Genomic DNA, 13,980 nt, shown 5'->3' with positions numbered 1-13,980 from the left:
CTTGTACATGAGAATCTAGCACTAAATCATTCAAAGCACTAATAATCTGGATCTTTTCATAGTGCTGAGGAGTCTTTGCAGCCTAATGTAGACAGTGACCACAAAAGATGACTCTTCTTTCTCACACCTGTATTGGCTTTTGTTTCTCATTACTGTGCTGTCATGAGCTTAGTGTGGTGTGATCGAAGAGCGTTTGTTTTAGAAACCTTTTCCTGTGGTTAGGTGTTGGGGGGGCAGACATTTGTGGGGAAATAGACTACACAGAGAGTAAAAGAATTAATTACTGTATAAGGGGGTTTTGGAGCAGGAGAGCACACAGGAACAATTCTGCTACTAGCAAATTCTGACAAAAACAAAGGCAAAAAAAGAGAAAACCACCTTATTTTATATTAATCATTAAACAAAACATAGTGGAGCCTATTCTCAGTTCCACCTGACTGCATGCATGGAGGTTTCAAAAAGCTGGTGAAATGTGGCTTCTACCTAGTCTAGTGTGTCTAGTGTTTTGAGCCTACCCAGGACAAGTTAGGCCCTTGAAGCCTCCTCTGAACTGTGTGGAGGCAAATATAATGAGAATGTGAAAGGCTTAGGCCTTAGAGAAAAATGGTGGTGTTTTGCGTTATTGATTTGTGTGTGATGAAGCTTCAAATACAGGATGTCAAGAGGGGACCCAAAATGAGCTTAGGAGTGTTACAACTACCCACACCTTTGGAACAAGAAGTGAGGCTTTATACTACTGGCTGGTGCAATGATTACTCTAAGTTAATTCCTCCAATGTGTTGTTTTTTCACAGACTGAATTCTTCTGTGTGTTTCAAGAAAGATGGTGATATGTCCCCTTCACATAAATGCTGCAGGACAAAACTCTCATATAGTTTCCTTCAGTTGTATCTCAATACAACTTTCAAATCAAATAGATCTGCCTCCACTTAAAAGTAAGTTAAATGTCTCAGCAATCAGCCTTGGCTGTCTAGTAGCCAGTAACCACAGCAGCAGTTTCACTGGGTGGACTTTGAAATATCTTTTTTTGGAAGACAGCAGTGACATAGTTTGTGATTTGGATGACACCTTCTATATTCTCACTTATGTCTTTTTGGAGAGGAGGCAAAAATTAAACATTTAAAAGTTACACACGAATACATACAAATGTCAGGTCTGAATTTGAGCACTTCATAAGATCTAACAAACTATTTATGTGTATGTGTTTATAATTGTCCCTGGGAAGATTTTTTCAACATATCTTTGCAAGTGTTCATTTACATCCATGAACAGGATAGAGTTTTGTTGGTATGATATACACTGATAATGCACAAGGTACATCCCAAGACTGACAACAATAACAACAGTGGTCTATGGAAATTATTTCTGCTGCAACAGTCAGGTCTCTAATTAAACAGGCTGATGGATTCAGCTGTTCTCCAGAGAAATTTCAGTTACCAAAAAAAGATGCCAGACCTTGGATTATGGCAGCACATTCTTTGTTTCAAGGGTCATGCATGGTTTGGTATTAAATGTTGTACACCATCTGCTGCTGACCTACATGACATAACAGGGTGTTCTGAAGCTAATTATTATAGTGACTTGTTTTACAAGTGCAATGTGCCCAGCATCAAGGACAATGGAAGCAGTACTCCCATCATACATTTACTGAGCAAGCCCTGAAGATGAGGAGCAGAGTTTCCTTAATAACTTTTTGCATTTCCCCCTACCATCTGCAGGGGAAATGTTATCATTAACTCAAAGAGGATGGATAAACTGTACCATATAGACTCTGTCCTATGTCTTTCTCAGTCACAAGAATCACCTTGGAACAAGGTTGTTTTTGGGTCTGTATTTGTTGGAGAAGGAGCCTCATTTCTGGTGGAAGAAATTAGGGTGGGTGATGTGCCAATGTAAAATCCTGGGTGCGAGATTAAAAATTCTTGTGGGTAAAATGTAACTCAGATGCTGCTGTGCAAACATACACGTCTGAGGAAATTAGACTTACAAAGACCTGGGCTTGTCAGAGGTATTCTCCTCCATGTAAGTGGAATACTTGCCAGTAAAGTTTTCATACAAGAACGCTCTAGATGCTTTTCCATGGTATCTCTCCCCCCAACCATGCTGCCCCTTACCCCGGCTTATTATCTACTTTTTTCTTGCAGAAAGAAAACGTACTAGTTTTTTGCAGTAATTTTTAGTAGCTTTCTTCTAGAGCTAAACATGCTGGGCTGGAGCCTTGAGAATCTCATTGCTGTCACTGTAGGACCTGCTGCACACATGTGGAATGGACTCTTGATTTGAAAGCTGTTCAAGGCATTGATTTGAATTCCAGCTCCAAACACATTTCATATCTGGCTTGGATAAAAAAGGAATATGCCTTGCAGTTTGGATCAGTGATGGAGAAGTGGAGTATTAGACAACTTACTTTTTTTCAGTCTTTCTCCATTTTTAACTAAAGTGGCTACCAAAACATTTGATACTGATTTTTTTTTTTAGCAGAAACAAATGGGAAAGGCAAACTAGACTACAGAAGAACTCTGCTGAAAACATATGTAGCACTTCCCAGTATCATATTCTACCTTAATGAGCATCCAGACCTAGTGACATCCAGAATTAGCTGCATGTATTGGAACTCCTAAAACAAAAAAAGCTGATGACTGGATTAATGATTCAGTTTTCTAGTGACAATCAGATTATTTTTCCATCAGTAAGAGGAACTCTCATTAAATTATTTTGTTCAGCACAGGCCATGTTTTTCTTGTATGTCTTTTGCTAAGATCACTTTAGCAATCAACGTCTTTACAGTTAAATTCAAAACACTCTTTAAGTTCACATTTGAGAATTTGACTTCAATCTGATTATGCACATGTATCTGTACCTATTGTTATGTGACACTACTACTAACAAGAGGATTTTGTGTGACTATAGCTGATATGCTAGATAAGAACTGGCCCTACCTGCTGCAGTCCTGAGTCAGCAATCTGAAGGTACTGGAGTACAGTGCTTCCATGTATGAACTCTAAAGACTGACATGTAAATAAATAGCTTTAAACTCACAGGGATGTGCCCCTTCAATTCAGTCTGACTTCTGCATCACTGATAAAGATATTGAAATTTGGAAATACTCATTGTCTTACTTGTGAAAGAAATGAGCTTGAAATTTTCCTTATGTCAGTTCAGAACTGGGGAGTGGCCAAATTGTAAACAAATGAAGGGAACAAAATTTTCTTTCTTCCTTCTGTCAAATTTTTGTTTCTTGTTTGTTTTGGATTGGCAGTTGTGGAACATTGAAACCAGAAAGAGGCTGAGAAACATGTTTGGCCACCTGTCTGTAATTGGAGCTGGAATCATTGTATGCTGAGCAGGTGAGTAGTGAAGTCTATTCCCAGAAAGAGCCTTGCTGCTTTTACTCAGGCAAATGACCCATACATTTTAGCTGATTTTCTTGGCTTTGTTCAATTGTAATTTACCTCTTCTCCCATCTCTCACCCACCTCAGAAATCATTAGTAGATTTATGGTATGACAGGAAAGCAGCCAAAGAGGATTTAACCTGTTTCTGCAGTCTCTTTCTTACTTTCCTTCCAAAAAACTGTCACCACTTGCAGAATTTCACTATGCCTTGGAGACTGTGACTGGTTTTGTGCAAAGCTTGAGTTTGAAATAGTTTTTTCTCCAGTGGGTCTGAATTTTGGATATAATGGCCTGCCCTGTGCTGGGGAGCAGCTGTAACTTCGATAGCCCCACCACTGATATGAAGACTCCATCTGCTTTTCCAAACACACAGCAAAGCACAGCTGTTAGAAGTTGCACACATCTCTAGCTGTGTATCTGCAAGGAAAGGCCAGCTCATTGCTATCTACAACCCAAGAATGGATGGATTGGTTGACCTTTGCATTGTCAAGGGTGTATTCTTTAGCAGCAGGTGAATATTTTGCATTTAGGGATCATTTCAATATGTGGGCTCAGATGACAAAGATCAGATGTAGTCTTGTGGGTTTTTTTAATCCCAGTTTCTGTTTCAGATCTTTGACTCACACATGAAGGGGTTGAGGAGAGACTTGTGCATGATGAATGCTTCTGTGATTTTAAAATCATATGTTAGTGTTCTGTTTTACTTAAATGGAATGATAATAGCAAGGGTAGGCTGACTTCATTAACTCACAATGAAACTAGTATCTCTTGATAAGAGCAGCAGTGGTAGTTTTATTTTTGGCTTCACAAGATGCTCTGGTTGTGGTTATATGAGGTCTGCAAGGTGGAGGTACAAGGAGGTACAGACACACCAGCTGAACAAACAGTTAATAAACTGCAGTTGCAACTATACTGTGTGGGTTAGGTTACAAGGATGCAGGTGTAACATCCTGCCAGTACCAAGTGGCATAACCTCCCTGCAGTAAGAAATAGTTTTGGTTCACATTTCCTCTTGGTCAAAGCAGTGAAAAAAACAGGAACTTCAGAGCAGAAATTGATAAAATTCAGTGTGAACCTGTGAAATACAGTTATGGTTGACGTATTAAGTTAGGTAACATTGATTTCTTTTTCCAGGTTTGAAATGAACCAGATAATTGTAATATTAGGGCAGAGTTAAATTAACTGCATGAGGAGAAAAAAAAATACATGGAGTTAATATTAATTGTTACTAAAATTAGAGCAGCATTCTTACACTAAATTTCGCTGTGGAAGTTTCCAAAATATCAATTGACTTTGGGATTACATTGTAATAGTTGTGGTTAAAAATAGTCCAACAGCACATCATCATGAGTCTGTAAATAAATTTCAATACCATAAAGTCCACTACACAAGCACAACACAACTACATTTCTTGCAGTAAGTCAGGTTTGTGTGTGCATTTTTAGTGCTTCCAAGTAATTCAACATGTATCTGAAAAATCTTAAAGAGCCATTGTGGGAAAGTCTCCAGTTACTAACCCTTACTAATATAATTAAAATCCTCAAATAAATTGATTGCAATTAATGTCAGATACCTGTTTCTCAGATACCCAGAAGGATTGTATTGAATTTGTTGATTTTATTTCAGTGTCATACTAGTTTTAAGTGTGAATTTCAGCAGGAATCTCTTCTGATTTCTCATAGGATTAATGTACGTCATATCCATAAAACATGGTAAAATGTATTGCAAGGTATTTTTGGTATTTTCAGTCCAAATCCCATATTAATGTGCAAAAGCCATATCTAGGAGCTAAACTTTAACAGTAGCAGTGCTTCCAGGCAGGGTATTCCTTCCTGCCTTTTGTAGACTGATACTAGAAGAGTGTATCAGACTGATGGTATTGTAGAACGGTGAATCCATTTCCTAGCAAGCACCTGGTCCAGCAGTGTCAAGCTGCACAGATTTTCCTAGGGCCTTGGAGTGGGAGGCAGGAGCAAGGCAAGGGAAGGGACAGAATCAAAGAATACACGGTAACTTTCCTGAAAGCCCTTTAGCAGTACAATGTAGTTTTACACTGCTTCTCTGCTGGGCGTGGAGTCCTACCTGGCTTTGGCAAAAATCACCTTGTGGAAGGATTTTTCATGAAGAGCAGGAAATAGTTTACATTAAATGGCTCAGCAGTCGAACAGAGTGTAGATTAGTGGCACAGACTGTGTTCATGGAAAAGAAACTTGAGAGACAACAGGAATTCTGTCCAGCTGAAATGGCACAGCTGCTTGGCTCCTTCCTGCTGTCAGTCACCTCTGCAGTCAGGGTGTGCTTTGATACTTGTTCTGTCTTTCCTCTCACTGAAATGCTGTTGTTCTGCTGACGCGTTTTGCTCTGATGTGGTTTGCTTCTGAAGAAGCATTGGTGTGATGAAGTTGCTTTTCATGCTCCATTAGCAATAAACCCGTGCTGTCTTTTCCTGCTCTCTACTGGGATTTGTCCATCACCGTGATGTTCAGGTTGCTCAGCACCGTGTTGGGATTCTTTGTCAAAACAAATAAAACATTTGCAGCCTGAAATTGTCACTAGCCAACCTGTTTGCTGGCATTTTGGTCTAGAGGTGGTATATTGAATATTTGGCCTAGCAACCCTGGGGTGAAATTGCAGTCACAGGCACTGAAAATCATACTTCCCTTCTTAGCAGTTAAGGTATATGTAAAAGGCATATTGCTCAGGCAATTTTTCAAATTATCTTACTGATGTCTATTAGTTTCTTCTGTCTGTGATGCCATTAACTTTAAAACCAGTTCTCTTCATAGATAAGCTTGCTAGAGCTTTGATATACTGGATTAGTAGGCCTTTGTAAATATATTGTCAAACAGAAATAATGTTTATCACATTTTCTTCTATCTACGTACCTTCACAGAAAAGTTTGGTGGTGTAATACTTACAAGTTTACAAACAAGATATTTTGATTTTTGGAGTTTTGGAAAACTACTTCTGTTGTAATTAGTTTGATGTATGAGGTTCTTTTTGCCCTCCTGACCATATTTTCATGTCATTGTTGGTGATAAATAATCTGAAGAAGGAAATTTTAAATGAAGTGATTTAAGACACTTTATGTAGTCCCTGTCTGTGTGGGAGATAGGTCAGGTAATAGTAATAAGAGGCAGGAGAGACCAGTATTTGCAAGCTGTTTGTTCTCCCAAAAGTATCTGAGGCTGGACTTTAGTGCTGGTGTTAAAGGGTTGGAGAAATTTATTGAAACATGTGGAACTGAGCTCTGAGAAGCTTTTCTTCAGGTAGATTCTGGGCCTTAGGCATATCCTGGACATACCCTGGGAGAAACCAGGTCTCTTGTAAGCCCTGTAGGCCACTTTGCTTAGACTTCTGTGATGGCTTGGCTTAGGCAGTAAGACTCTGTCCTGCTTGGTTCTTCTGGTACTGACCTGTGAGTCCGTGGCCTCTGAAAGGCAAGCAGAGAAGCTGGAGTTTTATGAGGGTATGTAGGACAGTGTAGGCTGTGAAACAAGGGCAAGGGAAGCAGCATTTGGAGTTTTGGGATTCTACACTGCCCTGAGTGTACATTCTGGGTACTTGTTGTAGTTCATTTTAATAGCTAGACTCCAAGCTAAAATGTCTAGGTTCTTCCATCTAACCTCCTAATCTATTCTGGCATCTGTTTTCTTTTTATTTTTTAGGCCATGACCTGGTGTCCTTGGCAGTCAAAAGTCCTTGCTACAGGAGGTGGAATGAAAGATGGGATTTTGCGTGTCTGGCACATGAATTGTGAGAAAATCATCCAAAGTGCAATTACAGATTCACAGGTGAAATGATGAAATGTCTGCATACTTAGGCTATGCTCTTTTTGTATAGCTGTGCTCATTTGGCAAACTCCCACTGACTTTGAGGGTGGTTCTGCAGTGAGAGGAACAGCAAGGTTTTCTCTGGATGTGCAATTGTGCTGCGTTCAGCACCACCGTGTGTGATTGACTCAGAAGCAGTTTGTTGTTTCTCCTTCACCACTTCTGTCTCCATGCAGAAGTGATTGAAGAGGAGATAGTCTTGAAGCCAGACACTTTTCATCATCTTTCTTTGCTGGCAATAATAACTTTGGCCAAAATTCTAAACGTGGAGAGAATGCTAAAGGGGAAGAAAAATTCCCAGAGCATTGGGGTGAGGAGAGGTGTAGGAGTCAGAGGGAAAACATCTGTTTCTGGAGTTTGAATATTAGGAGACAGAAGAACAGGTTCTCAGCTGTAGTAAAGCAGCATAACTTGGTTTGCTGGAGCTACTACAATGTAGCTGAGGATGTGTTTTGGGGGCTTTTTATATTAATAGGTTGTTGCCATGTTTAGATAGGACAATGAAACAACCGTATTTTGAAGAGTTGAAAACAATTAAATGGCCCTTCTAAATAAATAAATACTCTGCAATTTCAAATCTCTGAATAATGTATGTTAAGCCCTTCTGTAAACTAAAGCAGAATTTTGAATTGCATTAGATTTCTTCCTTGCTCTGGTTACCCAGTGAACTGACAATGGGACAAGACCTTCCTGCAAATCAGATGAAAATATGGGAGTATCCCATGCTTGTCAATTCATTAGAACTCTATATCAAGTACCTCTGCTATTTATCAGCCAAATCAGTCTGGTTTTGCAAGTGCATACCTTATGTAAAAAAAGCAGCAAAAAGCAGTCACCTACACATTTGTGTTCATGCACACAATCCTGATTTGTGGGATTGTAAAGGCTGACTTAATAAGACTGTGGTATAAATTACTTCTGGGAAATTCCTTGTTTTTAGTGCTGGGATTCTGTTCTATAATTCCTAAGGCTGTGCCAGGTGCAGGATGTGTATTGCCACTTCTTTCTAAGGCTGACTAGGCCAGGGTTGAATGTGTTAATGTCAGGTGGCTTCCAGTGCTTTCTGGCTGATGACCTTCTGGACAACACAAACCAAATGTGATTGCTTTTGCATCTCATGATGCAAGGATACTGAACCAGCTTTCAAATGATGTCCAAACCAAACCTCCATGTGTTATTTAGACATGTCTTTGTTTTAATGAAGGATTTTGTTGTGAAGAAATGTGGTGCAGAGTGTTTTCCTTGCACCCTGCCAGAGAAAGTGGGGTTTCCTTATAGCTCTGTATGGTTCTATGGTGCTGTAGGGCTACACTATATGCAGAGGTTGTTTCTTGCTATCAAGCCTCTTTGTCTCTGGTGTTACTCATGAACAGAAAAGACCAGATCATTGCTACACAGACATATTCCTGCTTATGAAGACTCCTAATAACTTACTGTAAGAAATTAAATAGTGGAAAAAATTATGGATGAATCAAAATATGATCAGAATAAATGCTGTGATGATGATTGCGACTTAGGTGGTTCTAAGTCAGCCTCAGACACTTTTAACCACATAAGTTTTACACCCACAGAAATGATCTGACAAACTGTAACTGAATTTCATTTCATGAGCATCTTGCAAATGCTGAAGACCCCAGCTAAGAATGAAGACCTATCAGCACCAGTTGAGCACTTTAGTAATTAAGGGTGACTGTCACTGAGCATATTCAGAACAGAATGACAACTGAAAGATAGTAACCTTTTTATAGCACTGGATAAGTTTTTGAGATGATTCTGATAGAACTATTAGAGTAATTTACTAGAAAAGAAAAAAAAGAAAAAGAATAATTTTGGATGTAACCTCCACTCCTTAGGAAAGTTGTTGTAGATCAATGAGAACATACAGGCAAGAAAAATATGTAATTGCTTCGAAAATTTTACCTGACCTGAACATGGTATTGAAACAATTAAATAAACCTAGAAAACACCACTCAAAACCCATGCAAATGAATAATTTCAACTTGTCTGATTTCTCCCTAAGTCACAAAGCCCTCCACTGCTTTGTGACTTAAACTGTAATCAAATTTCAATCACTGTTGTGGATAGTTTTGGGTGCTCCAAAGATTACAACTCAACATCCTCCTTCAAAGTCATTACAGACACTGAACAGGAACAGCATAAAGAATTCATTGAGTACTCAAATCTCAGTCCTAAGTATGGAAGATTCTGTACATTTCAATAACTTAAGAAGGAGCAAAGCTAGAAAATTTATCTGCTGAAATAATTTAGTGGTGTTGAAATTCAAGTAAAAAAGTTTAGCAGGAACTCATGTAGCTCAGCACCAGGACAGCAGGTATTTGCACTTAGTCGTAGTGTTTCCAGAGAGCCACTCTATCAGCTTCACAATTTAAGGGCAGACTTTGCATTGGCAACAGTCCTGTGGGCCTTCATTAGGCACCACAGGGCTGTACAGTTCCTCACATGTTTGTCCTTATAGTATCTTCAGCTAGAGGAGTGCCATTCTCTTGTGCTTGTGGAGAACTCTGGTACAAGTGATGAGAGGACACAGGTCACTCACATTCTTTTTAGCTGGTCACACATGACTTCTTACTTTCATGCTTCCTTTTAGGATGTGGTTTATCTGATCTGCTTTAGAAACTATTACTCATAAGATTTTTTCTCTTGGGGGTTTAGGTTACCAGTGTGATTGTCAGTAACTCACCCAGCCAGGAAAGACAAAGTCCAGTAACTTCAAGGAAAAAAGCTTCCAGTTTCTCTTGCTGCCATGTGCCTGAAAACCTCACATGTTTTCCTGGCATTGGCGTAGCTCTAGAAGGTACAGGAAGTCTATGGCAGAGCAATGAGGTAAATGCAACTCTCAAGAATCTCAATTTAGTTCCAGACTCTTTCTACCTTCAGTTCAAGTTTGGTGGCTGCTTGTGGGTGAGATTTTTGTACAACCACATTAATGAGTTTAGTACATTCTTTGTGCTGCTAGACTGGGTAGCTTTCTGCTTTCCATGTGCAGTGCCCAAGATTTATGACAACAGCATATAAACTCAAAACACAATTCCACTAAATGGCTTAGTGGAGTCACTGTTAAAAGATGTCTTTAGCAGTAATAACTGAGCAGCTGGAGACAGTATCTCATTATTGTTGGATCAGCTGCTGCAAACTGTCTGCAAGGCCTGTGCAGCCAGATGGGAAAGCTCAGCAGTGAGAGACATTACCAAACACAGATGAGACTGACATTGTGAATGCATGGAGAACAATAGTTCAGGTTCAATGTGTTCCTTTGGCAGAAATGTCTCCTCAAAGTGGTGCAGACAGTTAAAGCCTACTCCCTATTAAGAATATATTTCCTTCAGCTCCTTATTTATATCAAAACAGTCAATTTGATATAACTCAAACTCAACACTCAATAGAGGATGATAGCTTCCCACATCCTATGCAGCATGTTTGCTGCAGTAAAGTGGAACAAGCCATAGTGTGGGTGGTGAAAATGACTGGCATAATCAGTGTAGAATTCTGATGTATCTCTCTTTTTCTTTTGTATATGTTTTATTTTCTAGGTCTCAAAGGGATAATCTTGCATATAACCCTGAGCTCAGATCAGAGTAAGTTCATTTTTGTTGCAGTGGGTGGGATGTCTTGTCTGTAAAAACAACATGGGTCTGGGGAGAGCATGCACTGCGACAAAACTTTTTAATAACAGTTATTTAACCTCACTCTTGTAACTTTTTTCTTGAAAGCCAGTGATTAATGTATTCAGCTCACTAAATAATTCAAAATATGTGTCTTCCTTCCAATAAAAACATGGCAAAAGACAGTACAATTTATTTAAAAGAACAAATTTTCTTATCAGTCTATTATGTGAAATCTTAGTAGCTTGCCTTACCCTAAAGGAAAAATATCCTAATTCTGAAGAATAATGTAATGTATATTTCAATTATGTTAGCAAACATGGAAAGAATCCAACCTGTGTAAAGCACCAACATAAAGTGTTAGGTCCTACTTTTATCTTGGATTCTTGCAATAAATTTTACATTGCCTTAGCATCTCCATTGGTAACCAGATAGTAATTAATGCATATTGCCTGGAATCATTCAAAGACTATGGTGAGCAGAGACCAATCAAGGTGTCTGCCTTGTTCTGTGTATCACATAAATTGTTGTATGGAATCTGTCTAAATACTCCTAGAGTTCTAGATTAAATATATAATTAATTAGAAATTATTTACAGGGAATTGTTTATTGTTTTCATCATGGTAATGATAACTAGCATAATTAGGAAAATGTCTTAACTAGATTTTTAATTGCTTCCTTTCCTTGAACCCACCAACTATATTTGACAGTGATTTAAATTACAAAAAATTGCATAATAATTCTATTATTATGCATTGTTATGTAATAATCTAATTAAGAATTCAGATGGACATAGTCAAAGGAACATGCTATTTGGGACAAACACAACAGTTAGTTCTTTTCTTAAGGGTACCGGTTCAATTCTGGTTGCCAGCAAACAGTGCAGCTGTCACTGTATTGTGGATTCTATTTAGTGCTCACAAGGAATAAAAGCCTTGGACTTTAACATACGTTTGCCTTGCAAGACTTGTAGAGTGCCAACAGCTAAGTAAGGCTGTCAGGACTGGGCCTCAGAAGCTGTTCAGATACAGAGCAGTAGTGCTATTCATTGTGTTCTGCCTACAAACACCTTTGGAGCTTTGCTTTCATTGTTAGGAATGATCAGAGGCAAGGGGTAAGGGTTCATTCTTGCATTTTATATTAAAAGCCCCCTGAGCACAGAAACTTTTATTGTTTGGATTCCTTTCTTTTATAGTTTTTTCACAACTGAAAGTTTATTTAGAATGTTTCTTGTAGCAGGGAAAGATTAGGATATTAGGGGACTAGAGCAGTGCCAGTCTGTGGAAAATTACACTGTGGACAAATGCATGAGAAGAGACAAACAGGGGCACAAGTTATCTCTGTAAATGAATGTGAAACCATCATGTCTTTAGTTCTCATGATTTTTAAAACCTCATCTTGTGCTGCTCACAAGTTATGTGGTCGTTAGGTTTAGCTCTGGAAGGTTGAGACCACTCATCTGTTTCACCTAGTAAGAGATTGCAATAAACTCCTACTCACTTACTGGGCTCTTGTGTCATCTCATGTGGTCTTTAAAGCAGGTTAGAAAATGGTAATATTGGTTGTCAATTGAGAAACTGCTACCAAGAACATGATGTCTAAGTGTGGGAAATAGCTTATACTTTGTCTATCTTCTAATATGAACAAGTTTGTTTCTGGAGATTTTACCAACCAATTAGAATCTGTTTTATATACTCAAAATGGTATTTTAAGTAATTTATAAGGTTTTAGAAATATTAAAAACATTTTTTCCCATTTTGAATGTTAAAAGAATGAGTAGAATTAGTCTCTTGCTCATGCACTTTTTTATTTGCCCAGAAATTCTCTCTTTCCTTTGGCAGCACCTAAATGATGTTTGTATAATTTATATCCAGTATAGAAGGAGATTCATGACACAAGATGGGAGGCTGTAGCATGGTAGGACTTGACCAATACTGAAACCATGCACATTTTGTTGGATGCTGAAGTGTCAAAATAAGAAAGTACATGTTTCTCAGCCTAAGAACTTCTCATTCATATCTTAGTTACTTACTGCTCATTGTTGACTAATCAAGCTGTATTGCCCCAGATGTATTTAAGCACAATATCTAGAAGTGGGAGAAGCTACTGATTTCAAAAGTCCATAACTATGAGAGGACTTTGTTTTTGTGACCTGTATATCCATTATGTGACCATATCTGAGAAGACATCTAAGCGTGTGTTCTGGACTGTAACTAATTTGAAATGAAATTAAATGTATACTGTAATGCTTCTTTTCTGAATGTGCAGAGTGTGAAGCTGCTGAAAGTTGACCATGTCCTTGCACAGCTGCCTCATTCTGCCAGTGCAGAGGTCTTAATGTACAAAGTCTTGGTCAAAATTTGAAATCCTGAATTCCTCTCAGTAGAATATGGCATTCTTTTAGCTCATTGCCAGTTACATGCCTGGTGTGTTGCTCAGGCCCACGATGAGACAGAAATCAGAAGGCATTTCCAAGAAGTAGACTTGTTCTTCATCTGTGGTCTATATGGACTGAAAGCTGAGTCTCTAGGGGTAGGCACAGAGGTTTAAGAAAAATTAAGTTGACAAAAATCAGATCTTCATCCCTACAATCCTGTCCAAGGTGGGGCACTGTACAACATATAGAATCCAAAAATAATTTTTGCCTGAAGAAAAACTTCATTGCTCATACAGTACATGTGTCTTTCTTCTTTGGTATATCAATATGACAAAACAATTGTCTATAATATAATGACTGGGGAATCCATTTGTTCCCACACTTAAAAGCACTAAGTCTAGCAGACATGTCCTGTTCTGCCCCTACATGATGTGACTTGATGCTACCTGCATTTATGTTACATGAATTTGTGTGATGCAGTTTATACCTGTTATTTCCCTCCAATTATCTCACATAGCCAGACTGAGAAGCAAATAATGACATCGAATTATCATAGCATTTTTCATAGCTAGTGTGGGTTCTGTTCCACAGTGAACAGAAATATAGGTGAAACTCTATGGTGAATGGTCTCATACCATACCTCTTGAGCAGAGAGCTCCCCATCTAGAGGAAAATGCAGCTCTCTCTTTCTACTTCTTTTTTCTACAAGTTTATGCTACTGGCAGTAGTGACAGAGGCTGAAATTTTGTTTTTA

General features: G+C 38.6%; 1 protein-coding gene across 1 annotated transcript in view; it reads left to right on the top strand.

The window, feature by feature from the left end:
• The window catches only part of CDC20B (cell division cycle 20B), a 40,220-nt gene that overhangs the window by 9,803 nt on the left and 16,437 nt on the right, over positions 1–13,980 (top strand). The window contains 11 exon segments of the mRNA XM_064404254.1: positions 655–697; positions 699–761; positions 2,183–2,270; positions 2,273–2,345; positions 2,348–2,387; positions 3,255–3,333; positions 5,817–5,957; positions 5,959–6,069; positions 7,062–7,187; positions 7,865–7,975; positions 10,777–10,822. Of these exon segments, the coding sequence (XP_064260324.1) occupies positions 655–697; positions 699–761; positions 2,183–2,270; positions 2,273–2,345; positions 2,348–2,387; positions 3,255–3,333; positions 5,817–5,957; positions 5,959–6,069; positions 7,062–7,187; positions 7,865–7,975; positions 10,777–10,822 (921 nt within the window).

This window comes from Passer domesticus, chromosome Z, assembly GCF_036417665.1.
Source record: "Passer domesticus isolate bPasDom1 chromosome Z, bPasDom1.hap1, whole genome shotgun sequence".
NCBI lineage: Eukaryota > Metazoa > Chordata > Aves > Passeriformes > Passeridae > Passer > Passer domesticus.
Note: the sequence above shows the minus strand (reverse complement) of the source record. Positions and strands in the feature narration are given on the sequence as shown.